Source organism: Balearica regulorum, chromosome 7, assembly GCF_011004875.1.
Source record: "Balearica regulorum gibbericeps isolate bBalReg1 chromosome 7, bBalReg1.pri, whole genome shotgun sequence".
In the NCBI taxonomy this organism is placed as follows: Eukaryota; Metazoa; Chordata; class Aves; order Gruiformes; family Gruidae; genus Balearica; species Balearica regulorum.
The window spans coordinates 30,588,728-30,616,536 of NC_046190.1; the positions used below are offsets into that span (position 1 = coordinate 30,588,728).

The 27,809-nt window shown below is 39.9% G+C and overlaps 1 protein-coding gene across 1 annotated transcript; it reads left to right on the forward strand.

Moving 5' to 3' along the window:
* Positions 1–2,166: 2,166 nt before the first annotated feature.
* On the forward strand, positions 2,167–27,195 carry MMRN2 (multimerin 2). Its single transcript, XM_010302426.2, is given in 12 exon segments — positions 2,167–2,779; positions 15,163–15,285; positions 16,524–16,630; positions 18,101–18,169; positions 19,423–19,596; positions 20,686–20,709; positions 20,712–20,751; positions 20,753–20,849; positions 20,851–20,902; positions 20,905–21,080; positions 21,083–22,595; positions 23,594–27,195. Coding segments are annotated over 12 exon segments (3,048 nt in total). The 5' UTR covers positions 2,167–2,495; the 3' UTR covers positions 23,983–27,195.
* Positions 27,196–27,809: the final 614 nt, after the last annotated feature.

A 27,809-nucleotide genomic window follows, 5' to 3' on the forward strand; every position in this document is an offset into this window, starting at 1 on the left:
AAAAAGTAGAAGAGATAAAGCTGGGATTTATCTTGTCACAACTAAATGGGTACTCCTCATATCTGTTCCTCTATGGATGTTAAGCAAGAACACTTATAACTCAGTCTGCCAATAAATCAAATGCTATGAACCAACAATATAACCTGAATAGACACCCCAAATCAGCACAGTTATCAGACAGAAATCTTAACTAGTGTAGTTTAGTAAGGAGGGTCCTCTGAATAATTCATAGCTGCCATGTGTTCATGGCAGCATCCTATGCTATGCCCATCACAAGGAAAGAGATGTCAGTCCCCAGTGTGCTCAATATTTTAACATCTTTCATAACTGCTACCAAAAAGTCCTGCTAAATTATTAACTTTCAAGTGGCTGAGTAATCTGTGCCTCTCAATTGCCACACTCGTAGGTAGCACCATTACAGAGGCACAGAGAATGGGTTCTTGCACCTGAAGGAGAAGCAGATGTTTTGAGCCAGGAGGACGGCAGAGAAACATTGCCCCACCACTTGGGAGGTATCACATCCATGAAGAATAAAGATTTAATGGATGAGTTAAGACTACATGGAAAGGTATATATTGAAAGACAAGTCCAAAGGGTTTGGAAGTAGGTCACAAGTGGGACTTAACTTCAGTATCTGTAGCACAAAATCACTTTTCTGCAAGCCATGATCACACAGCAGTTTAGGTTTTAAGCCTGTTGTTTGTTTGGTCTCATGTTTGTTTCAGTTCCTTCCCAATAATAGGTCTTATTAAGTAAACAAACATAATGTTTAGGTCATATCCAGTTACTTGTAAGAAATGCACATTTGTATGTGAAACATGGCACATAAAATATTCACACATTAACATGTATTATAGCAGGATGCACGCAATTCTGAAATAAAAGCAGCAGGAAGGAACAGAGGGAAATTGCTTATTTCTTTCAGTCTTCAGTCCAGAACTTGTGATTTCATCTCCCTGGAGAGGTGACTACAACAGCAAGAGCAGGTTTTGCCCTTAAAATTATCAAAATCTCTCTGCGCTTTGCCCCACATGCCACTGTTGCTGCCCTAGGGCCTCATTGCTCTTACACAGCGGTGTCTGTCACAGGGCAGTAAGGACATTTCTGCAGTTTTCTAGGATCTTCCATTAAGCATAGACGAAGGGCAGTCAGGAGGGGGGTTCATACCCAACCAGTGATGAGGAAATGCAAATCCACAGCCTTTAATGACAAGGCCTTTCACAATCCTAGAGATATTATTCTCTGCTTTTAGCTGGCATTGAAATGACTCCAGAAAAACTTTATATTTAATGCTCCGCAGGACATACTGAACTTTGGGCTGCATATCTCATCATTCAATCTGAGACATGATCTTGCAGTCCTGCACCATAATTCCCACCTGTTCTGTAGTGGAGCATCTTTCTCCCTCATTTTGTTCTCAAAAATGCCAGAATGCATCACCCTGCAAGACAGTGAGAAAAGAAAGACAGTTTATAATAGCAACAAAACTAAAAGCAGCACCATCAAGTGAATCAAAACCAGTAATAAAACTACATCCAACTTTTTTTTTTTTTTTTTTTTTAAAAAGTTATTAGGGTGAGGTGACAGAGGTAGCTCTTTACAGCAGCTCTTGGTAAATGTTTTTTGTAAAGCTAATTAAAAATGCACAAAGACATCAGGTGTGAGACCCAGAGATGAAAAGTCAAACAGAAATTCTTAAGAATGCTCAATAATCCTGACCATTCTAAAGGTCTACTTCCACTTTGATGGGAACAGAATATGATTCAGAGTTACCTTGCAAAGGCCACACAAAAATGGATGTCTGTAAGCTCTTTTTTGTTCTGCATTTACCCTGAATACATTAATGACCATAATTTGTTGTACATACCACAAATGTACAATGTCCATGATGGTTGGACTTGATGATCTTAGAGGTCTTTTCCAACCTTAAAGATTCTATGATTCTATATTCTGTTGCTAAAGCCAGGGTATTTCAGCCTTTAAAAAAAAATTAATGTGCAGACACTGGAGCAAGCAGGTCTGTGACATTTTCTGGCACTGTAACGAGAGTCTGTTACACCACTCAGTATTTTCTTTCCTTTCTTTTCTCTTCCTTTCCTTTAAAGCTAACATCCTTTTCCTGTGCCTGAGGGAGAAGGCAGTTGATAAAAGCCAAGTTCCTGTTCACAGATAAGTTTAGAAGGCAGCCAAACTCAGAAGTTCCTTGAATAAGCTATATTCCTACCACCTTTCCCCCCCCCCTCTGTCAGAGACGTTTGAGCCCCACACAGGAACCAGACTCACATTGTTCAATAGCCACGGACGTTTCCACAGTAGCTGGGAGGGTCGAAAGCTTTTTCCGCTCTTTGTTACAAATCTTTTTTTTTTTTTTTCCCCCCTTCCTTCTTCCAACTTTCCAGTTAAAGAATATTGCCGGGGCATTCCTGAACTAATCCAGGCTAAGCTTCAGAGAAGAGAACAAGAGACAGGTGTAACTGGGTGGGAAAAAACCCACGATGCTAGTGAAGCTTTTGCTCATCTGTAATACAGTAGGATTGGCAGAGCTGGTCAGACACTCAGACCATCATGGGCATCGTGATGGGTCAGTGCACAGCTCAAAGCCACAAATTTATGAGACCGCTGCATATCCCCAGAGGACTCCTCTGTCACACGAGGAAGAAGGTTACTGGGAGGCAGAAGGGCTCAGGGAGGATACTCAAGATTACCCTTCACGTGTGATCTCCTCACATCAGGGGGAGAGAGAGGATTTTGAAGCTGCAAGCCCAGAGTCCCGAAACGGGTAAGTACCCCAATGTATCTGTCTTACACATAACGACAGGGCAATCCTGTCTGATACCTTTATATCCTGTTGATAAAGGACCATTTTCATTAGAAGTTTCTTATTAAAGTATATTAGACTTTAGGGATCAATCTATATGCAAATGGGGGTGTGTGTGTGTGAAATGTTTTCACTGCAGAAACAAAAAGCTGAATTGCTTGCGGGGGATGAAACCACAGATGGGATCGGTTCTTTGTCCTAGTCTGATACGGCAGAACGGGGTTAGAGGTTTGGAGATACCTGGCAGATGTGCAGCCTTCCAGTTCTGCTGTAGCACCATAAAACAAAACACTATTTCTGGCAAAGCAGAACTAGATGAAATTCATTTACCGACTTTTTCTCATCACAAACCAATGCAGATTCCTTTTGCTGACTGTGGCAACCTTTGCCCACCATTGGAATGTGCCAGCCTGCAGACTTGGGCCTTGGGAATGGAAGGGGAAAGAGAATGACAGGATGTTAGCAAAATAAAAATAGTGAGGAGTAAATATAACAAAGGAATAATAAATAAGCATGAAAATTACTAGAAATTCAGTCCCCCAAAAGGTTTTCATGACAGCAAAATGCTTCTCATGGTAACCTGTAGCAGAAGAGTAGCCACCCTGAGTGGAAAAGGCATGTACTTCACTAGAAGGATTTCCAAACACTGTGATTTTTGTAAGTTTTACAGGGCATGTAAGTAGGTCTCTAAATGCTTAAAATAGATGAAAACCAAGCAGGACAGGGAATGAATCTTTTAAAGCCCTGATGGATGGGTACTGCAGAGCCTTGTTTGGGAGAGCAGAAACAGCAGCACAGTGAGTGCTGTTCACAGCTCAGTGCTTTAGGATGCCCTGGTATTTTTCCCTTCAAATACTCTTGAGGAAAAGAAGAAAGGGAGATGGAAAGAGACTATAAAACCTTGCTCATGCCATGCTTCCCTTTCATGCAAACTAAAGTATGCCATCTTGTTTCTAATCTCATCTACATGTAAAATTAAGGTGTCCCTTCTGCATATAGCATGGTGTGTGTATTAAAACCCTATTGTCCTTCACACCACATCTTCCCACAAATCTCTACCTCCTACCATTAACCTTAAGTCATTTTCTAAAGCCTGTAAATGTTGACTTCCAGTTTTCTGATGTGTAGTGTTCGATAATGACATGCACTGTTAATTCACCAACTCCTGGTTAATGCATTTCAGACAGTGGCAGAGGAAGGAAAACAAAGCCTAAGTGGTACTCTGGGCTTTCACGTCATATTGCAAGGTGGTAATCATTTGATTGCTCATTAAAATGCCAAAAGCATTCTGAAAACTGTAAGTACTATGAAAATCCAACAGTGTAGAAAGGTGCATGTATAGGTCAGCAAGATGCTGTCATACACTGTCCTAATAGGGATTTCTTTCTTTGCTATGTAACTTTGTTCAGCACCAGCTTGTGTAATTCAGCTCAGCACCAGCTATTACTCATCCTCATTTCCTCCCGAGAAATACTTCCTCCTTTTATGGAGATAGTTGCATAATGAGTCAAATCATAACATTCTTCCCAATTATAAAGCTATGCTGATGACTACAGGGAATCAAAATCTAGCCTGGCAGTAACTTTAAGGTATTTGTTCTTTTGCTACAGCTATCACATTTATAGTGCACACACGGACAGAAAGCTGGTACGTCTTATGAAAGAAATTTGAGACTTTGAGAGGAATTATGCCAAGGGGAGACAGTATGAATAAGAATGGACAGCATGGCTCCCCTTGTACCTGCACTCCAAATTCTAAAAGTCATTGCAAATGGTTGAAGCAATGTACCTTCAGAGCCTGAAGTCCTCAAGCGCATGCCAGGTGCTTACAGCTCAAGTACCCTGCTACGCACAGACAACAAGTTGTCATGAATCTGGTACTTCCTCCCTACATGTGTGACACATGCCCTGGAAAAAAAACATTGAGGAACTGGGCTTATATCTCTAAAGGGAGGAGCAAGAAGAAAAGCATCAGGAGTTAATCAGGAGTTAAGAGATATAGGGAGATAAAGACATGCCATAAAGAAGCCTGGGGTGGTGGAGATTAATTTTCTACCAAAACTATCTCCCATTTCTAGTTTGCTTTTGAAATAAGAAAACACTTTATTTTCAGAACTAGGAAACAAACAGAGTCTATGGTAACTTTGTCTCTGAGACAAAGTTTTGACTTTCATCATTTTCTAACAAAACTGATGTGGTTTCTTTCCATCCTCTTGCTATTTTTCCCTATGTATTAGGAATAGTGGTTGTTACAAAATATTCTTAGGTTTTTTTACAAATTTATAGTATTATTTTTCTTATTGCAGTTATTTGAATACTTGAGACCATCATAACTAATATGTCCAAGGTAATTGGTCAGAATCCTCTGGTTTCTGTTTCAACATGTAAAGGTGAAATGACTCATTAGATCCTAGTCAAGTGCTTGGATATGTTACTTTACTAATGAATTCCTCTTCTAACAACAAGATTATTCCAGTAAGAGTTTTAAAATAAGAAAATCAGTAAGAAGTCATGGGCCTTTAGGTGATGTTTTTAAAAGACAAACGTGTGGATAATAATCATCTTGTTTCAACTCTTCTTTAGAGAAAGAACTAGGTAATCTCAGTTCAGTATCTCAGTTCTTGCTTATATCTGAGTGAGCAGGAGAAGCTCTGCATGTTCAAAGTGGACAAGTATTTGTACATGTTACTTACAAAATCAAAACCATCAAAAAAAAGGGCCAATTTTCCAAAGGAAACCACCTTTTTTTTTTTTTTTTTTTCCTCCCCAGCAGCTATGCCTTACATGAGCTGATTCATTTGACTTTAGGTATTTTATTCTATGGCTGAGGTAAATGGACCCATGTGTACCCAAACTTTCAGCAGAATGAAATAAGGAAATGAAAGCACAAGTATATGAAGAAATCTGTACTGTGAAATTGCTGGACTTTATTAGCATTTGCTTTAGCAATGTGAGATGGAGTAAGAACAGTAAAAACAGATTCTGGATTTCATAAATACTCAATGCATAATACCCAAAATAGTTCATAAATACATTTTCACTCTTCATTTCCCATATAAAACAGATGCCTAATACAGATGTTCATAGGAATGCTCTGTCATTACTGGTGGCTTTCTGATATGTGGATACAAGCAGCTAAAACCAGGCTTGAAAAACTGCCCAGGACATGACCAGATACATGGAAGATCTAAAAGTGACCCAGTAAATAACAAATAAGAGCTTGCATTAACTTTGCATTAGTTTGTCCTGTACTCTAATACTTACCACTAGGTGTAACCAATTCAACTGCTGCCTGATCAAGCCATATTGAAAGGAATAATAAATAAGTCAATGAGATAATAGACCACTGTTTTTATCCTGACAATTGCTATGTGGATGACACACCTGATAGCTTAAACTGAAAGACACCTGGGAGATTTTTCTTTCTTTAGAGCCACTTCCATCAAATACTTGGCAATGACACATGCCTGAGCAAGGCATGGTGCTGAGCTGAGCCCAGGGGAGCTGAAGGAGAGGGCCACATAAGTATACAGCTGCGTGCCCTCCCTTAGGCTGTACAATTCAGACCCGGGCAGAGAGAACTGGACACAGATCTCCTTCCTCACATGGCTGTATGGGGGCCAGGAGCATGGTGACCCAAGCCTTTGAAACGAAAGATTTCCTGGCCCTCGGAAGAACGCACTATCTTCTCTATACCCTTGCCATGAACTTACCTCTGTTGATCAGAGATCCATGGAAAGATCTCTGCAGTAATTACACTCAGAAAGCCTTGTTTTTTCTCCCTACAAATAGATTATTTCTCAAATCAAGCAACACACTGAAGCACCATTAGTGGAGCACTGTAGCCCAAGCAAGGTTCCTATCTTTTCTCAGCACTGAGCAGAATTGCAGACAGCTGGCTTTAATCTAATCCATGTGCCCACAACACCAAGAACAGTCAGGCTGATACCTCAAGATTTCATGCACATAGTGTTCATATTTCACTAAAAAAAAAAATAAAAAAAAAAAAATAAATGAAGCATCTAAAAGGTGCAATCCCACCACACATTAGCTCTGATGGCAAAGCCCAAAGCTGCCTGTACCCTGAGTTGGCCTGACCTGCCTGTCAAGTAACACCGTAAACCAGATCCCCTAAGATTTCCAGGTTAAAAATAATCTTAGGAAAAAGCAGAAGTTATTTTTAACTTTCCCCCTCAGTAACCACACTGACAGAGGTGGTCCCCAAATGGATGGCTCAGCCCGTAAGGGAAAGATGGACTGTGGTGATGAAATGGGAAGGAGCAGAGCAACTAAAGCTGGTTTCCCTGACGATGACAGTCTCAGAATTTCTCTGTCTTTCCAAAAGTGTAACTGTTGCCAAGTAGCCCCTGTTTTGGATTTGCCGTCCAGTTGGGTAGGTAGTTTAGTTCTTTCTCTTTAATCCACAAACACACACTCAGCCTGTCATCTAGTGGGATTTTTCTTACAGTTACAATGTCTGAAAAAAACCAAAACCATAAAAATCCCCAACCCCCACCACCTGAACTATAAATAGGAAAGGCAGAAATCTTCAGCATAAGTAAATCCTTAACTGCATTAACATATTTTGAGGTTTGCATACATGATTCTGTGAAGTCACCCTTGATTAGAGGAAAGCTTCCTGATGTTAACCAGGTGTGTCATCTCACTGGAACACACACCTCTTCCTCTAATTCAGCACCAAGACAGCCACAAAGCAGCGGGCCTTTTTGTGATTACCCAGGGTGTCAAAATACAGAACAACTATCCTCCAAAGTGTAGACAAGCAGAGAAAACCCAAATCAGTCTTATTCTAGGGAAAGTAAGAACAATGCTTAATCTGAATAGCTTATTTTTTTTGTCTGCTTTTACAGGAAACAATCCATTGATTTAATTAAGACCAGTTTCACACTCATCTATTTCTTCAAAACTAGACAGGGACTTTCTTAGGAAGCTTATGAGATACTTATGCCCCAACAAAGGGGCATAGAACATGTGCTTAAAATAAAACAGGTTTGGATGAAATGCAGCTAAATGTCATCTTCAGCCCCTTACATCCTGCAAACTAGTGGAATGGCCATTGAGTGCTCAACAATAGCTTTTGCAGTGCCAAGTTCATTAACAGAAGCAATAGTTTCCTATAAAAGTTAGGCACTTGGCTCGTTTCAGGACTTCAGGAAATTCTCCGATATTTGGCTCTTGTTGAGCTGCACAGCTGCTGGTGGAATGGATGTCCATTAGCTTGTTTGATGCAAATGACACAGCTTCTTTGCATGCGATACAGGAGTTATGGAACCCTCTGTGCCCAAAGAATTGTTTTATTTCACAGCTCATTAGTCCAAGCTGCAGCAATTAATTCTTTCAGCAGATAGTAAGGGATCTCTTCTTTCAGCATAGCCACAGAACCCCCATCAGCACTATTACCACGTGGATCCAACATCTTCCTACTTGTGAGGGTCAATACCACTCGAATGAGTGATCGGTGGCCAACTCTGGACAAAATTACACTTGTGCCCAAAACACAATCAGGGCAAACCTTGGTGTACGTTGTCTGCACCATGAGTGCACGCTGTCTGGGAAGCTTGTCTTCCCGCGCATCTTTGACCCGCTGACATCAGCGCAGGTGTGCTAGTAGGTGGCCACTGGCTGCAATCCCTGCTTCAAGACAAGATCTGAGAAAGGAGCGAGCATGCTACACTAGGGGTGAACTTTAGTCTACAGGAATCAAAAGATGAAATCCAAGTGTAAGCTGCCCTCTGAACAGGCTGTAGAGCTTCCATTGTGGGGAGGATAACATAAGTGAGGTAATGGCTGTGGAAGCTTTGTGAAGAGGAAAAACCTCTTGCATTTGTTTCTCTGAAGTATCTTGTACGACAGTTGGATTTGGCTCAAAATCAGCTCCCAGCTGAATCTGCCTTCTCTTGAGCTCCTGCTCCCAGTGAGGCTCCACATTCAGGACCAGATTTGCTCAGAAAACCTTCACTGCAGTAAGTTTTTAGGACATTCTGCAGGACAAGTCCCAACTGATAACAGACTAGCTGGCACTACTGTTGGAATAAAAATGGCATTCAACCACCATTACTCAGGGCTCTGGAAGAGTTCCAGCACCCTGTGGAAATCCATATGTTTGAAACTACCACTGCCAGTCTTTGCAGCCCAGCTCACTAAAGTAAACCAGACATCAATCAGTCTACCTTAAATCCCAGAGGAAAACCAGGGCGGTTGGTGGGATGGGCCACAGGAAGATCCCAGACACTGTCTGAGAGGGAGCTCTACCCATCCTGAGGGAAAGACTGTGAAATACCAGTTTCTGCTCTCTGATTGTAATACAGGGCTGCTGGCTGCTCAGGAAGAGCTGGAGGATTCATTGACAGACCACCAGCCATCACTTGCTGTCTGCTAATTAAAAACCCAGTGGCACACCATGTTCCCTTGGAGAGCCAGCACCCTTTTCAACAGCTGAACATCATCTGCACTCCATAAGAAATAAAAAGATACATCTGTCTTAAAACTCATGTGCATAGTCCTAGTTTAGATTAATTAAAATATGGTATTTTACCTCTGTTTTATTGAGGCTGCTTTTTCTTGTCAATGAGAATTTTGTGCTGAGGGAAAAACAGAACATAGATTATTCCGCAGCTAAAGCCCCATTTTTTTCTGCTTCAACTAGTATAAATCAGGAGTCAATCTGTACAAATCAATGGAAAATCGCTTGTTTAAATGAGAAGAACATAGTCCTCTACTGCCATCTTATAGCACATTTCAGCAGCAATATTTGCTTATCTGGTACCTTTTGTACTGTATAGAAAAGGAAAGCGTTATGGACCTGAAAAGTTTTGCGCTGTCAGTAGTAGGTACAGGAATGACTGGACAGGAGTTTTCAAAAGTAATTATAGAAACTTGCTTCCTTGAGAATAGAAACCTGAGGAAACTGATGTGAAGGACAACTGAGTTATATTAGTACAGCCCAAGGAATAACAAAACTTAGGGAAAAACAACAGCCTGAAGTCCTGAGGCTATTGTTCAGGCAAAAACTCCACTGACCTAGGAAGTGTCTAAAATTATGCATTACAGTGCCAATCATGAGAACACACAATTAAGAAAAATACAGTATGTAAGTACCTACCTGAGCTGGGGGGCACTGCACACACTCACTACCATGCTGCAACTGTCGGTGTAGCAGTATATGAAAAAAGAGACTACTCCATATTCATCTGAGCAGAGTGATAATTACTGCAGACCAGCCATCTCGCTTTATCTCCTGGTTCTCTGGGTTTTGTTTGCTATGATGTAAGGTGGCCCAGCCAAATCCTAGAGTCAGAGATAGAACTGCCTGCGTTTTGCTGTTTCAGTAAAAGCAGAAATATCATCCAACATATTTAAGATCAGCTTTTATTTTAAAGACCCTAAAGGTTCAAATAAAAGGAGCTTGAGCTAACCTAAATTTGCTGAATCTTATTTAAATACAGAATGCTTTGTCATCAAAGGTATTTAAGCTCAGACAGAAAAGTACACTTGTCTCAAAATAAGGCAAGAGTGGACAGATATTCAATAAGGACATCGGAATACAGCCTAGGGAAAACAAAAAACAAAAAACCACAAACACCTAGTGTAGCAAAGAAAATTATCCAGATACTTTTTTCCTGGTTTAAAAAACAGGATTAATTTGCTTGGAATGTAAAACAAGAAAAAACAACTGAACAAATGAAACATCTGTAGCCCTGAATTTGCTAGGGTTCCCTCAATGTTGCTCTAACTCACAGTATTATGATAAATTTTACCATTCACCAGACTGGAAAGAAAGCTCTTCTGCTCTCCTCACATGAGCAACTTCTTTCTACTCCTCTCTCTCTCCTTGGCAGCAGAAGCTTGAATCAAAAGGAAACTGTATTAAAGAGAATAAAAGCAGAGGGTGTTAAGTTGGTTATATATTCAGTGAATGAAGCAACATAATTAGAAAGAGGGGAAAACAGCAAAAGCAGAACACAAAGCTGCTGTGTTCCAGAAACCAGCTGAATAAAGAAAGTGCTATTTGTGAAAGAGCAGCTCTTTGAAACTTCACAGCCTCATTCAGACCCCACTGGTGTCAGCACAAGAACTCCTGCTCACCTCACTGAACTTTAGATCAAGCCTTTCTTTAGTCTTTACATTGTTTCACTTTAATATTAAAGAATGACATATTTTCCCTCAAGATTAATACAGTTAAGGACTATTTTTAGTAATAGAAAGAAAAGTTTCCTTAAAGGAAGCATTTGACAAGATGTGCAAAAAAATACTGCAATAAAAATCTCACCTTTGGGCACATGTGTCTATATTGCAGCTCATTACTGTTGGGAAAAATAGGCCTGCCTTACTTATTTGATGAAAGAATAAATTTTGGTAAGCTTAATAGAACTCAAAACCAGTAATTTTTTTCCCTGATTAAAACCAAAACATGATATGATGTAGCCCTTCACCTCCATAAATAAGCTTTTCTGATCAAGTGAGGGAAAACTAGGGAGCAGACACTGAAGAAAAACACACAAAGAAATGTGACCACTACTAAAAGAGGTTTTTATTGAGAATCTGTCAAATCCCCTTTTTCCCCGTGCTATTCACTCTACATAATGCTAGTAACTGTCCAAAGTAAGCATCAAGTTGGGATCAACCATTGATTCAATTTCTGATACAACATAACCCCTTTCTGCAAGTTGGAAACTGGAAGTAAGCCCACCACGTACCTCGAGCACATTTACAGGTTTTGAAAGAGAATCCTTGTATTTTCTATTAAATGTGTGTGCGCATTTACATGTGCAATATAGCAAAAGTACTCAGTCATACGATGCCAAATTCTTGCTCACACACGTGTTCATGCACGTAAACATTTGGTTTAGATTTGTATGGCTTACGTGTCTCAAAGGACTTGCTTAGGGGCTGTGTATGGTGGGAAAAACAAATCAGCCCAGACGATGACTCATGGGGTGTGGATTGTTCTTATTTGGAAAGAACAAAACACGAAAGCCAAAAGAATCCTGTTTTAAAAGGAGGTTTCCACACTGAATGCAGACTCCTGCCTGGATCTGGCAGGCAACCCGCGGGCAGACCCAAAATACTGCACCTAGCAATGATGCCAGCGAGCTCCAGCAGCACCGGGTCACTTTATTTCCCCAGAAAAAAAGCAGAGAGGAGTTGATGGGAGAAAGCCACTCCCAGCTATGGCTTGCCAGGCATATAAGAAAGCCTAGATACAAGCACAGATCGGGTCTCTGTTTCAGAGTTATTCAGCTTACACCGACCACTGAAAAGCGAGGCAGTCTTAAAAGCCTGGGGGACACACGCACACACCAGAGCATGTTGTGTTGGTCTGCTGGCTTTAACTGAACCGCCTGGTGACACAAGCAGAGCGCTTGACTCTTCAAGAGTAATGATTTAATAAAAACTAGAGGACTTGTCTTCTGGTTCAGTCCCTTAGGAAACAAGGCTCCCATTGATAATAGGCACAAAAATTCACTCAGTCACTTGCAAAGGCCTTAAAACTACAGCTTGCCAAAACAGCTGTTTTGGCTTAAAATCACCATAAAGGCTGCAGCAGCCTGCTTTCCTGCTCAGCTTTCCCAGTGCCACTGGCTTTGCCAGATTCCTGTCCCTGCTTCTAAGAGATGAAGAATTTTGCTTGCGTAGGTGTTTGCTGAAATCACCATCACATTTTCCTTAAGAGACACGGGAGCAAAAAAGGTTGTCTACGTCCCAGCAAGCCTGGCAAAGTGTTCCCAGCTAGCCCAGGCTGTCTGCCCTTTCCTCCCCTTCTCCTGGCCGCCCAGCCGCTGTGGCCACAGCTTCTGCTTTTGTGAGGGACTCAGTTCCCCATTGTTTCTGCAACTCACTCAGAGGGGCAAACTTTTTCCATATATGCTGATTATCAGAGATTTGGTTCCTGTGTTCCCATTTAAAAATACACTACCTAAAGTTCAGCTATTTTTTATCAGATACAGCTCTCCCACACACAATGCTCTGCTCCATAACACAAGCTCTGACACACTCATGGAATACAAGAGCCACCCGATCTCTCAAAAAATCCCGTCTGACACAATCAGTACTGCATAAGGTCTGATATAACTTTTGTTCTGAGAAACTACTGTTGACTTCTTAAAGGAATTCAATAGCACGCACAATAGCATATAACATGATTTCTAATTTTCTTCCAGGTTTCGTTTAAGCAGATACACTGCATATATTGACACCGGCAAGCTCTAAGTCTCATAGTAACAGCTGTACTACCTCATACTGGGAGGTAGAACAGCAGATCCCTAGAGATGCCAGACAGAGAGGGGAAAATCCCAAATCATGTGAATAGCACATGCTCACTCATCAGATTTACTCTTGGGCATTCCAACTTTCCAACAGTGAATTGCCAGTGGCTGTATCAGGAAGAACAATGTTAAAAAAAATAATACCATCATGACCAGGTCTTGCCATCAGTAATACACCTGTTACATGGACATCTAACATAACAAGGTGGCTCAGTTTTTGAGATGCAAGTGGTCTTCAACCAGGACAGCTAATTTCATGATAATTAGAGAGCTGTTTCCTCTGCAGGTGCTTTACCATGAGGGAGTGACGAAGGCCTCAAACCCTTTTTGCAACTGATTTCATGCCAATCTTCCCTTCTGGAAAGCAAGACTGTGATTTAAACTGTGGAGTTCAGCGTTTTGGTTCAGAATAGTTAATAGCCCCAACCCAGCGAGCATCAAGGGATGTTTGGAGGAGCTGCAGGTTCTGCTGCAAAGGGAAGAGCTGGATTTCATGGGTCCCTGGGGAAAGATGGAGCCCTTTGCAGCCCGCCTGATGCCCTGGTGGCATGGGCTGTGGAAGGTCACCATTTCAGAGCCTAAACCATGGAGGCTGACCTGCCAGAGTTTGTGTGCTGCTCTGAGCCCCTTATCCCTCAAAAACTGCATCTTCATTTGAAAAGGAGAACTAAATCCAATCCCCACTTCCATTTCCCAGGACAGGAACCAGTCAGGTTAGCTGTGTTAACCTGGCAGCCTGCTTGGACCTGTCTACAGAGACACTCTGGAAAGTTAAGGTGAATTAGCTATCACAATAAGGGTGGTATATATATATTTAATGCCTCTCCCCACTACTCAGCCTCACCTTTTCCCTAAGGAAGAGGACTAGCACGTTTTAACATCAGTATGTTGTTAAGTGGTATGTTGCAGATTCCTAAATGCCCTGCGTGCGCGCAGTTTTAGAAACAACCATCGTAGGTGCTCTCCTACAATAGGCAGGACGTGTAGCCAAACTGTCTTTGGGACAAGTTATCTGTAAAATGCAATTGCTGGTTCACTGACATCCTCTGAAGGTTTTGTAGCCAGAGTTAAACAGTGAGAGCACAGGGAGCCATATAGCTTCTTTGTACAAACAAAGCTGTGACATCCCTTTTCTACTTTGTGTTTAACTGGTGAACTTCTGTAAACACACTATCTGAAATAATGCGTTGAATACATGCATAGTTTATGAACGATAATTGCAATTACTAATTAATCAGATGCTAATAATATTTTTTGTCATTTTCCATTATATTTATTACTCCTCACTTCCTGTCATTTCTGATCTTGGATTTTAACCAAACTTCAACTAACACTTCCACGTCTTGACGTTAAATTCTTGAAAAGGAAGAGGCTCACCTACACTCTGGGATTAATAGATGCCTGTGTAATTTGGACTTGAAAAATTTACCAGACTAAGTAAAACTCACTTGTCCTTGCTAGAAGCATAAAACTAAAATCCAAGAAAAACCCCCTCATTTTTCCGATATTATTTTCCTGCAAGAGATGGGAGGAATTATTTCAAAGCTAGTCTAATTAATAAAATCCAATCAGTTACTATATTATCTTAAAGAAGGAATACTTAGGAAGATACTGATAATTAACGGAGTTTATTTTGGATTAAGTTTTCAGAAGCAGTCTGCCTCAACCTGATGAGTCAGTCATTAGGCATCTGAAATGGCAACATGCCAAGAAAGGCAATTTGACATTTAAAGTGACATTAACCTGCAGGTTATCGTGAGCTGGAAATTTCTCCTGCTAAATGAAAGGACTGGAAATGGAACCAACGCATCAAAGTTCAGACAATCAACCCTTTTGTAACAAACTCAGATAAACAGCCCAAATGAAAACAAATGAACTGGGAGTGGAGGGAGAAGCTAGCAAACATTTTCCACTTTCCTTATCATCCACCTGAGGGAAAAAAACCCAAAACAACAAAAAACCAGTCCCTTCCGCTTTTTACTCTTCCTTGGCACTGTTACAAGCAGAGACTGAAAAAAGACCTACTTCAAATCCCTTTCCCATGTCTGTCTTCCACTAGGAACTGGTGTTCCTTCACGCAGTCCCGGCTGGTGACATACATAGAAGCCTGCATGAAGGAGAAGTACATTGTCAACTCCCAACAGCCCTGTCTAAATGGAGCACCAGACTGCCAGAAGATCATGTAAGTATCCTAAACAAAACCACTGAAGAAAACAGGATTTTCTTTGAAGTATCTAAATGATATTTCCAAATGTATTTAATGACACATTTTTAAAAAGAATTAAAGCATCAAGTCAGTTTAATATCAAAGTGGTGTAAGGGTCTGATGTATGTACCTAAGGTGATCAGGCATTTAAGTCACCAGGGAGAACAACTGCCTTTCCAAGCCATCAAGTACAGGACTACGAGGTGATTAAGCGCTATTTCAAATCCTGCCATATGTTTATTCAGAAAAAAACAGGACCATACCCTTTCCATGATGTCATCACACACACACGTAACTTAAAAAAAATCTCTGTCCATGGACATCAGTGAACACCACTTACATGGCAGGACTTAGAGATGTGCAATTGCCCAAGGGCTTATGCTTCCTTCAGCAGGACTGGCTGCCAAAGAGTACTGGTGACAGCCAATTGTGTACCTTAAGGTACCAGGACTGATACGTTTTTAAAGTTGGGAGACATTCACTCACAACACACTTTTCAAGTGAAATAATATTTACTACTCACCCGCATGTTTTGACATCTGTGTAGTTACTTAATTGCAAAAAATGTTTTTGTTATTTGTTAATACAATTAATTTCTCTTTCTCTGAACCAAAAAAAGTTTCATGACTATTTCTAGTGGAGTTTTTAACAAATTTGTATCTTCCTTGGTACCTGTGACATTTCAGAATATTTGTTTAAAAGCTTTCTTTACAACTCATCAGAATATTACAGAAGTTCAAGCACAGTCCAAACTTGATTGCAAAGGACTCTATTACAATAAATATTACAGTTGCGTTTCTGATAGTTACATAAATTTGCCATCTGTGACTTTTCTCCGACTTGTGTCAGATCAGTGCCAACGTGTCTGGAAAAAAAATCTCTGTGGAAGAACAATAAAGCATGAGGCAGACCACTGAAGCCCTGCCCACTGAAAAGTAGTTATATTCTTTCTGCATGTAAGAACATGCACACACCTCCTGCCACAGAAGGTACTCCTGAAAAGCAATCTTCTATAGGGAAAAAAATTGCTGATGACTGCCTAAATGTTTACGAAGCAGCAGTGACACAGTTTATGACAAATTTCTTAGCTGTGTTCTGCATTAGTCATTTAGAACATGCTTGGCACCAGGCTGCTGCTAAAGTCAGTGAGTTTACCCCAAGTGATGCCAGCTGACAATAACTTGCAATCTAATGCCCAGCCCCTTACTCCCCAGGTACAGAACAGCTCTGAAGCCAGTCTATCAAGTGAAGCAGAAGGTTTTGAAGTCTTTGCAGTGGAAATGCTGCCCTGGATTTATTGGCAAGGACTGTGAACAGCATGGTAAGGAAAGTTAGACAACAAGCGGGAAAACTACTGGCTAAATGCCAGTCATCGCGGCAAGAAATAAGTTTGCCTTTTTTTTTTGTTGTCTGGGTTTTTTTTTGGTTTTTTGAGAATTGATGCCTTATTTTCTTTGGTCTGCTATGCCCCAAATCACTGGTACCTTGAAAGAAGAAGTAGTTGCAAATAGCTGCAATTAGTGACTAATAGCATTAGCTACTTATTCTTCTGTTAGCAGCACCTTTGTAATCTTTACACACGGAGAAAGGTATTAATTAGCCAGTGGGGAGGCCTGTCAGATGCACAAGTCCATCTAGGAATGCCTAATTCCAGGTAGACACTGGTGACATCAGAAAGCAACACCAGTATGTGAAATGCCCCTAGGGTCAGTTTAGAGTTTGAAGTCACCTGCCTAGGGAAATCATAACACACCCAATCTGAAACAAGGTAGGCAGCATTCTCGCTGCAGCCTGCATTGCTGCCTCCTCTCTGCTTACCCCAGCCACAGATTCTGGCTCCTAGAGGGGGGAGCAGTCCTTACCACACAGGAACAGAGCCCAGGCTGTTACTTCCATGGAAGCTCTAGCAATAGCCTTTGCATACAATAAACTACTATAACTCCTTGCGCTGCTGCAAAATGATGCCTGCAGGTGCTAAGTAAAAGAGAAGAGGGACAGTGTGGTTTAAAAACTGGAGTGCTTCATGGCATTGGTAGGATTTAGCAAAAAAAATTTTTTTTTTTTCTCCAAAAGTAGGAGAATTTAAATGGATAAAAGCTAATTCCCCCCAGTAATTAAGGCAACCATAACAAAACCATCAACCACTTAAGTGAAAATTTTCACACAATCTTTGTGTAACTCACCTACCCAAACAGACTCCAGGGATAAAATGGCAGTTCCTGCTTTTATCTCTGCAGGTTTAGCTTTTCTTCAGATTTCTAAGGTGATGCTCCAGCCTGACCTTCATTTATAATGTTGGAAGGATATTACCAGTATCAAATACAGTGCTTCTAGTTTAGTCTGTCCTTTGTTACACTCATTGACCAAAACCAGCTGCTCCATCTTTATCTCATTTGTACAGCATCACTCACTGTAGTTGGTGCCACCAGAAAGTTCAGGGAACTGTGGAACAAGGAAGAGGAATTTGCAAATCTTTTGATAGGACTCCCTCGAAAAAAAAAAGGACACATTTGCAATAGACTCATTTTTTAGGAGCAATAACTCAGCATGAATTAAAAAAAAAACCACCCCTAGTGCATAGGATTATCATGTATGCAATGTTGTGTGCTAGTGCAGTACCGTAAGCAAAGTAAATTCTCCAGAGATTATGTTCTTGCCCTATGAAACCTGCAATACAGAAGCCTGTCTCATCAGTTATACTGCACATGAAATTGCCCTGCGGTGCCTAGCTAAACTGTAGTAGTTTCTGCATCTAAAATATTTTCACAGATGTATTACATCTCAATTGCAGATCCCAATTTTATTCTGGTGCCAGGAAATCAAACTGAAGGACAGGAAGAAGAGGAGTTCTCAAACCACAGTACGTGCTTGAAGTTATTTTGCTTGCCATTCTTTTACCCCTCAGTCACAGATCAGAAGAAAAGATACATTTTTTAGCTGCAATTTTAACATGATGAGCTATGGACAATATCGTTAGTGAAAGCATTATTTGGGAAAGCTTTTACACAACTATGTTTATTGGCATTTGCTATAACACTACATGAATGTGCTAGACAAAGTGTCCAAAAGTTTCAAAGTTGAACGCTGGCTGCTCTTCAGCGATACCTAGTGAGAACACCAGCTGGTAGAGAGCGTTAAACCCTTCAACGGCATGGATGTTTAACCCCTTGCTCTGCTAAGCGGATTCACAGGAAAGTACACCATGCTTGGAATCCTTACCAGAAAAGCAATCTATTCAAAATACTATTTCAGGGCAGCTACCCAGTAGCTTTGAGATTATTATTCTTATGAGGTACCATAGATGCATATCTCGGGCACTCTATCCTACCAATCTAAGTAACCAAGAAGGACCTTTCCATACCCTCTGGGAAACAGCGTGGCTTGCAGTGCTATTAAGTACCTTCTAGCAATTGGCTTAGGGTACTATTGCAGTCCTGAAAGAGAGTCTTCATTACATTATGCTCTCAGCACTGAAAGAATAAGCAGTTGCTTTACAAGACTTAAGTTAATAAAACATACAGATTGAAACATCAAAGGTAACCCTAGAGGATAAGAGGTCCCCAGGATGGCACAGCTGGGATATACCAGTTTCTGCAACTGTCAGTGTACGCTTCGAAATCTACAGCTCAAATAAGCAGCTATATATTTAGCATCCCATCGGTTACTGGGCCCCTCAGTGAGGGTCAGCTACACCCTACGCTTCTGATTCCTTAGTGAAACGCCTCAATTGCCCTATCATCCTGCCCTTTTATTCTGGGTGTTAAAGCTTGCTATCCTTTCAGTCAACTGGCCTGAAAGGAGTTATTGTTTCCAGAACATTTTTATGGTATGGAGAGATTTTTAAATTAAGAGCATTTTACTGTCATCATGGCTAGCATGGAAGAAGTTCTTCTGTTGTTTTTTAAATATATCAGGTTTTCCTCACTGTTGAAAAAAATCTTTGCAAAAAGAAACTGTGAGTTTAGGTGCTATAAGTCAACAACCCTCCTATATGTCAGTGAAAAATTTTCAGAGCACAAAGTACACAGGTGTTGTCAGAGGTCTTATAGGAATACCTGTCGCCTGGTTGCTGCACTCCGTTGCATTACTTTGTTTTTTTAATCTCGTGATTAGTGTCAACATCTGTGGATTCAAGAGAAATGTTGGAAGTCATTCAAAATCATGAGGCATTACTGGATGATCTTCAAAGTGATATTCATCAAGCAGTCAGCAACCTAGGTGACTTACAGAGAATATTTGAAAACAACGGTACAAGCATGGTGTTAGAAGTGAACCAGAGCAATTCAGGTGAGAGGTCTGATGCAGAATTATCAGCCTGCCAATAGGTCCTGCAAAACCACGCAGATTAGAAAGAAAAACTGAAAACAAAAATACCCTGATATTCCTTGGTCTGCTGGTTGTTTCTAAGGAGAGCAACAATGGATGCAATTCCAATACAAATGAATGAACCACATTCAAGAATAACTTGAAATGGGAAATGAGATGAAAGGCAGATTCCTTTGTACTTTTCTGGAATTTCAGAATATGCCTTAACCACAGAATAAAGAGGTTGCTCATACTTGAAATTTATTAGCTTACTATTATACTTCTATGACTTTTTCTCTTCTATGGGGATGCAGAGTATAGGTTTGTTTTGTGTTTTTCATACTCATCCTATATACTCCAATGTGTGGAATATCAGTATTTTAAAAAATTGTAACTTTTAACCCTTCTCTGGAACATTATTCTGCTGTATATAGGAGTAGGGGAAAAAAAAGAGCTACTAAATTGCATCTACTAATGTGAGCCAAACATTTCCTAATGATACAGACTACTGTGCTCAGTGAACATCAAGGCACTCAAGTTTGAACATTAAAGTTAGAAATCAAGCCTTAATATGATTCACACCTGAAACAGATAGTTCACAGATTTTTCAAGTCCTGGCCTGGAATATTCAGTTGTTAAGATCTTGTATGACTTTGTGAAGTAGAAGGGGCACTGTAGAAACCATCAGAAAGAGAAAATTACGAGCTAGTCAAATAAGCAGGACCCCACCAGCTAGAACTGTTGTGAAAAATGGGCAGTTACGGCCACTTATAAAACTGCTTGTCCAGGGGTTTCAAATGCAGTATTTTATGATTTAAACAGAGCAGTCATACATGTATCTAAGTTATTGTCCTGCAGACTCAAAGACACAATGTTGCTTCACAGTAATGTTGATGTAAAATTAGGCTATTTTTGCAATTATCAAAATTTATCATGTGGTCAGATTTTGAGGAGTAAATGGCATTTACTATAGAAAAATACATACTTGAGTTTTACCCTGGCCAGATTAAGATGTGTTCCAAAAGCAGAATTAAATTTAATGAAATTAATTTTTAAAAAACTGTGTAACAGATCTCCAGGAAAGGCTTCTGCAGCAGTTTTGTTTCCCCATGTGGAGAATTTTCTAAGGAACATTTTAACCCAATGTGGCAAGCTTCAACAGAAGCTTACAGAACCTCTCGAACATGGTAAGAAACCTGTCCCATGATGTGGAAGCCAACAAGAAAAGCATAGAAAAGATTCCAAGAGAGCACTGTGCCCAAGAAGGAATTCCAGGATCTGGGAACTAAGTTGAATCAAAAGTCCAAGAAAACATAGTGAAAGTTGATCAGGTGAAGAGAGATATAGAGACCCAACTGAAAATGCAGCAGGCTAGTATTCACTATAATCTCACCATGATCAAAGCAGATACCGACACAAAGCTCAAGAAGTTTCATAAGATACAGCAGTCCCCATTTCTTAGCTTTGAACCAACAGCACTGCAAACATGAAACAAGAGCAAAGGAATCTTGAAAATAAATTTGAGACTTTGAAAAAAAATTTAACAGAACTCTCCTCACATCATGGTCCCAAAGATGAAAATATCCAGTTAACCATCAGACAAATAAATGACATTCTGGCAGGGCATGCAAAGCAGCTTAAAGAACTTTACATGGAGTCAGATGTCGCCTTTCAGAATATTGCAGTTTTAGAGAGGTGGTTTAAGGAGTTAAAAAAGAATATTTCTAAGTACAGGCCAGAAGACCTTACAGTAACTTTAATGGAGAAATCACTTATGATGGAAGAAAACAAAGCAGCAGTGGAAAGGCAGATATCAGAGCTCAACTACACTCTCTCAAATCTTCGGGAGAACTATTCAGATCTGTTGAGGTACATGGAGGAATGTAATTGCCAAAGAATATCTTCTGACACTGATGTACCGGAGGAAGATTTAAAGAATATCACTTATTCCCTTGAAGGCACTCAATCAAACTTAAAGGATATGAAGCACTTAGAGTCAGTTTTCAAAGATCTCTTGAGGAATGAAATTGAAGAGCTCTCCTCAGCTTTTCCATCTATCCATCAATCCCTTAATCTCCGTCAAGAAGAAAACAGACAACTTCAGTCACAAGTTATGGCTTTTTCAGAAGACATAGGCTTCTTGAAGAAGAAAGATGAAGAAATTCATCGACACATCAAGTATCTCAACAGTTCTTTTGGTTCTCTTTTGGAAGATGCCATGCGGCATGAAGCAGCACTGGAGGCTTTACTGGGAGAAGAATTTATGGAAGTCTTGTTTGAAGAAGATCCTAGTATCCTCATATCATCAGTATTTCAGCTGCAAGAATCTCTCAGACATATCTCAGATAAGCTCCAAGAACAAAATGTGACATTAGAATCTCTTGTAAAGAGATTTCATCTCTTGGAGAGAGGTCAACAGAATAACCATGATGTTCGTACATCTCCTAAGCATCCCAAAGAAGAAACGCAAACACCCTCTACTCTAGACGAAGCTAGCAGTCAACGCAGCATCGTAGAACATATGGAACCTAACTATGAGGCTGCCAAAGATGAGTCCTTGGATAGCTCGGCTTATAACGATATCATGACTCTGAAGAATGATATTAAACACCTGAGCCTGGCAGTCAAGAGGCATGAATCCAGAAGTGACATGAATCTCTGCTGCAATCATACAATAGCAAATGTAATTGAGCCACTCAACATTTCTGTGGAAATTCTCTCAGGAGATTTAGCAACCATCAAACGGAAGCTGGAGGAACATCTGCTGATTTTTAAAAAGCTATTTGGAAGCAATGAAGAATTAGTTGCCTCAAATATTAGTCTGGATGTTACAAAGATTCAGTCAATGCTGACCAGAAAAGTGAGAAGGCAACAGAAAGGTCAAGACAAGCAAAGAGACAAGAAAAAGCCTGAGAAGCACAGAGAAAATATGCAAATGATAAGTGGAAGAAATACAGTGCAGACAGAACTTTTGGAAAAAGGTGGGTTCTTTTACTTGCTCATGTGCAGGTGTAGGTTCTTTCTGGGCCCTGCTATAAGTTCTACAAACGCAGTATATTAGTTGTGAGACTTGTCCAATATCTCGTGGGGTGCTGGAGGAATTCTGACATTATTTACTTCCCCTCCTTCATCAAAATAAACAGTTTGAGTGGGAACCAAGTTGATACACTGCTGCATTTTGCTCGAGGCCAACTAAACTACACCCATTATAGCTGCTGGAAAATTGGCCTTGAACTAATTCAACTTTAGATGTTTAGAACACAAATTTTGTTTGTAGATGTTCACATAGTAGCAGTTTGCTCTTTTGAAGCTGATGGGGAGTGGTAGGCTTGCTGGGGTCTTGCTTCTTTTTCCTCTGTTATTTGAGCCTAGAAGGAGCACACTCAAAGGACCAAATCCTTCCTAACGTGGGCAGATACATTAAATGAACTGCCATAATTTGCAGAAGTGGAACAGGGAGGATTGATCAGAGAGCACACTCTCTCATTTACAGCTAAGCTTCAGAGACAAGTTTTCAGCTTAAACTTAACTGTGACTGGCCAGCTCCCTTTCCCCATAAACATTTGGCCATAAGCACGTCGTAATTACAACCACCACAGCTTTAGCATTGGCTTTTATGATTGTAGCCCTTGTTATGGAGGAAAAAGCAGCCCCTTTAGGCATCTGTGCTGCAAAACTGTAGTTAAGACTGAAAAAGCAGAGAATGTATTTCAAATTAATTTATTTTTAGGACAGCAAAAAAGTGCTGCTTTTTTTTTTTTCCTGGTTGGTCTCAGCCTTATACTTTTCCAAGAGTAGTGGTTCAGATATTTCCAGGGAACCATTCTAAATCCAGGCACATACCCATTTCAAGCAGTTAGCTCTGCAAAAGAGAATATAGAAATCAGGCCTGATAGGGCTTCACTCTGTCTCCCACATCGATGATCCTGGGGAAAGAAGAGTGCTCACTGCTAAAATCCTGTTCCTCTTTCTTTTTCAGACTCATTGGTGGCATTCCATGTAGGATTCTCAGAAGGAAAGGATAAAGAAAAAACTCTGAGGTTTAATGAAACTTACTTCAATTATGGAAACAGCTATTTCCCTGAACATGGCTACTTTAAAGCACCGCATAAAGGTGTCTACCTGTTTGTCATCTCTGTGGAGTTTAGTTCAGGACCAGCATTAGGACAACTCTCCTTTAGCCGGGGGTACAAAAGAACTCTCTCAAGTAGTCAGAGGAAAACACCAAATGGAAACACCATGACTACTTTTGCTATGGCAGAAATGGGGAAGGGGGAGAAAGTATGTTTTGAATTGCTGCAGGGCTCTGTAGTGAAACGGAGTCCACCTGGGACAACAATGGGTGGATTCCTAATATTTAAAACTTGAATAGTGACATCTTGTTTTATTGATATCTTTTCCATAGATGCAATGGATCAATTCACTATTGCTTCATCTGTGATGTATTCAATCCTCCTGCATGTGTTTAAACATAGCACTACTCTAGATTTGTCTTCATGCTTCTTTTCTGGAAGTGTTTGGCTTTTGATTAGTTGCTTATAAGCAGCAATGGGAATTTCTTTGAAGTGATAAGCTAATGGTTTGGACTCCAGATCTATCAGCACACACATTCCCAAATCCTTCCACTGTGAGAATTGCACCTAATCAGAAAAAAAACGTTTTGTGGGACTTTCTTCACTTATAACACAAATAATTTCTCCTTTCCCCTGGCAAAAAGAGTATCCTTCCATGGCAAATACCCCTACCACTGACAAGAAGAAGATTTTAGGAAGGATTGTAAATATCAACTCTCATATTTTGTGAATAGTAGCTTAAAACCAAGACGACAGGACAATTTTACCTTTTAGTTCTCTGTGGTCCACAGGCAGTCACAGACTGTCTTGTAAACTTCTGCAACTCCAATTCAATGTTTCAGTCTGCGCACAACATGAACATTACAAGAGATCGATCAAACCCAGTAAGATGCGCCCTATGCTGGTATTTGTAGGCAAGGATCTTAGAAACAGGCCGGTCTCTTTGGTTCTGGGCCTCTGTTGTATTTCAGCTACACTGCAAAAAATTAATAGTAATATAACATTGTTAAGATGAATTACATCTACATTTAGACATTAGGAAAATGTTAACAATATAAAAAAAATATTAGTGAAAATGCAGTTTATTTCTAAAGTTAACCCTGAAGAACACTGTGAATTCAGCCCAGAGTTCAGTATTTAGTAAATTGTTTAAAACCAAGCAAGCAAGTACAACTAACAGCAAAGAGGCAAGCTCATTGGGCTGCTGTCATTGTTGAATATAATATAAATTTATGATTAGAGTAAACCAAAGAGAAGAATTTCTGAACTGTGGAGATTTTTTTGAATTCCCAAAAATCTCAAGATGACCATGTCTGGTCACATCCTAAACTTTTCTCTGTCAAATAAAATATCCCAAAGTCTCTAATTTAAAGAAGTTCAATTACTGTGGTAGTTTTCCTTGTCTATCCTAATGTATTACAAAACAATATTAAAACAATTTGCCAAAGTGAAATGCATTTAGAAATTCCCAATATTTTTGATGAGAGGTTAATTCTTACTATGTATTTTACCCCTTTTTAAGTTAACATTTTCTAACAGAAATCTATCCTGCTGTTAAGTGGTTTTCTCCCCATCTACTGGTATTCTAAGCAACACGAAACTACAAAATTATGAAAAACCCACGTTGGTACCAATACACATTGCACTTAAGACACCAGTTTGACAAGCAGACGATACGTATCTTTTGAAGTAAAGCTACAAAGCAGTTTCAGCTACTGACTGCCAAGAAGATTGTTATTTGCCATCCTGAAAAATCCAACAAAGCAAACAACTAAAAATGATCTCTCATCACGCGAGATTAACTGGCCAAGTCTCCCCATTTATCTAGCATGGAGCCACATCTTGCACTGCTCTGCGGCAGGCAGTGCAAAGTGCCTGCAAGCTCAGTGTCATCTTCTGTCCCACAGATTGCTCAAATATCTGAGGTAAGGAAGAGAAGAAAAATTTGAAGAGGTGAAATGTCAGAAAGGAAGAAAAGCATCAAATTGTAAGATTGGGTTCTTTCAGTTCAAAGCTACTATACTGGGGTGACGCAGATGTTTTTACCAGTGGTCCTCCAATTATGGGCTTTTTTGGTGGCAGCATTCTGCAGTGCCAAGCCGAGTGTGCTGCCCAGGTCAGGGTAGCTCAAGGAACACCCCATCTTCACTGCACGCCAATTCTGCAGCTACCAGCTGAGTTCCACTCTTAAATACAGACAGGAGATACATAGTTGAAAACACTTCGCGTGTTTTTAAAGCTTTGACAGAAAGCTTCAACTGGAACAAAAACCATACAGCTACTTGGAAAAGGACACGGTAGGTTGTAGATAGGATGGCAGTTCATCCTGACAGGACTTTCAAAGGTTGGTATCCTTGTGCTTACCAGAATTTACTTTTGTTGAAGAATAAGCCAGGCAAGTTCAGAGACTGACTCCAGAGTGAACACAATGTTTTAATATAAAGATGTTTTAATATTTGTATTCTTCAAATATGTGTTTAAGTTAGCCACCTGCATACACAAAGATGACATACTTGACTGGAATACTCTCATTTTTAGACTATGAATCAAAAAATTAATGAAAAATAATTCTATTTGCTTCCTTCTCAGACAGCAAGAGAAAAGATGATTAAGCTACTGGGTTGTGGTAATTCATGTTTTTTTAATTAATACATCAGCTTTTTAATAAACTCCCATCTAAACCACCCCTCAAATACAAGAAAACTATTTAACTATTTAACTACTGTCACACATTTCCTCCCCCCCCCCGCCCCTTTTGTTGTTTGCATTTTTTGGGGGGGTTGGTTTGTTGTTTATTTTGTAAGATTAACACAGCCACATCACCATGACGTGCATTATTAGGCTACAGACTAGAGAAAACCATTTCAATAAAAAGACAGCAGACTCCAGATTAGGACCTAAAGGAAAGAAAAATTTGCCACAAAAATGGCAAGAGGACACAGATAATTAACTGACAATTTTTTAAAAAAATAGCTATTGGTTGGCTCAGTGGACTAAGAACAGGGATTTTCAAACATGAAAACCAAACTGAAGCTGACCACAGGCATTAGGAAAAGAGAGTTGTCTGTAAAAGTAGACAAGTTGCTCCAGTTTATCTCATAGCGGACCACCAAGCCTAGCATGCCTGATGGCAATTTCAGCCAAGCACCAGGCACAGAAACACATATGCTCACTCCAAGATATAAATATCATCAACCTGAACCTCATATTTAAAAAACAAACAAAAAAACTCCACGAACAAACAAACAAAAGCTTCCAACTTCTCTTAGTACTTCTCAAAAATCCTGTACCTGCCAGAAAATGTTGCCAATAGCTCAAAGGTTCTGGATCTCCAGATCAAACTTTATTAAAAAAAAAAAAAGCCTCATTAAAAAGATTACAAAAGCTGTGCATCTTAATGCTTTTGCATAACTATTTTGTTACTGAAACTTTTACTGCTTTATCAATGTCAGCATCATTGTGCTTTACATTTTAAAATTAAAGCTTTCTAACGTTTTTTTTTTCTTTTCCGTTACTAAGATGATCTCCTTACTTTACTCAAAATGCAAGTATCTGTTGTATATCAACAATTTTACTTTCTATAGATCAACCAATGCCCAAATTCTGCAATCAGATTCACCTGAACCCATTTCAGATATCCACATCAAGCAAGTCCATGGTGGTTATCCCTCATGAACCAGATTCATGAGGTGGACAGCCCACAGCAGTGCTCCTCTCATGACTCAGATTCACAGCTGGTCTTGACTTCCTACATTAACATCAGAGAGAAAAACTCAAGTGGTATTTTGGGGAGAGGTGAAGATAAAGCTGCAGAGGGGATTAATGAAATTAATGGAATTAAATCGGACCTTTTATGAAATTAGTGATACTTCCGCAATTTATTTAAAAGCTTGTGATTCAATTCACCAACTACTCAGTGTGCTTTTTGGCTTGCACACAAAATATACATGTGGGGTTTTTAGACATGACACTGGATATGACTATTTCAGTTCTTAAATACTGATGCAATCTCATCAGTAACACATTTTTATATAGAGGTCAAAAATAATCATACACAAACATTTTGATACTTATTATTAGCAGGCAGTAGAATTTATTTTCATTTACCAACCCCTCCCATTT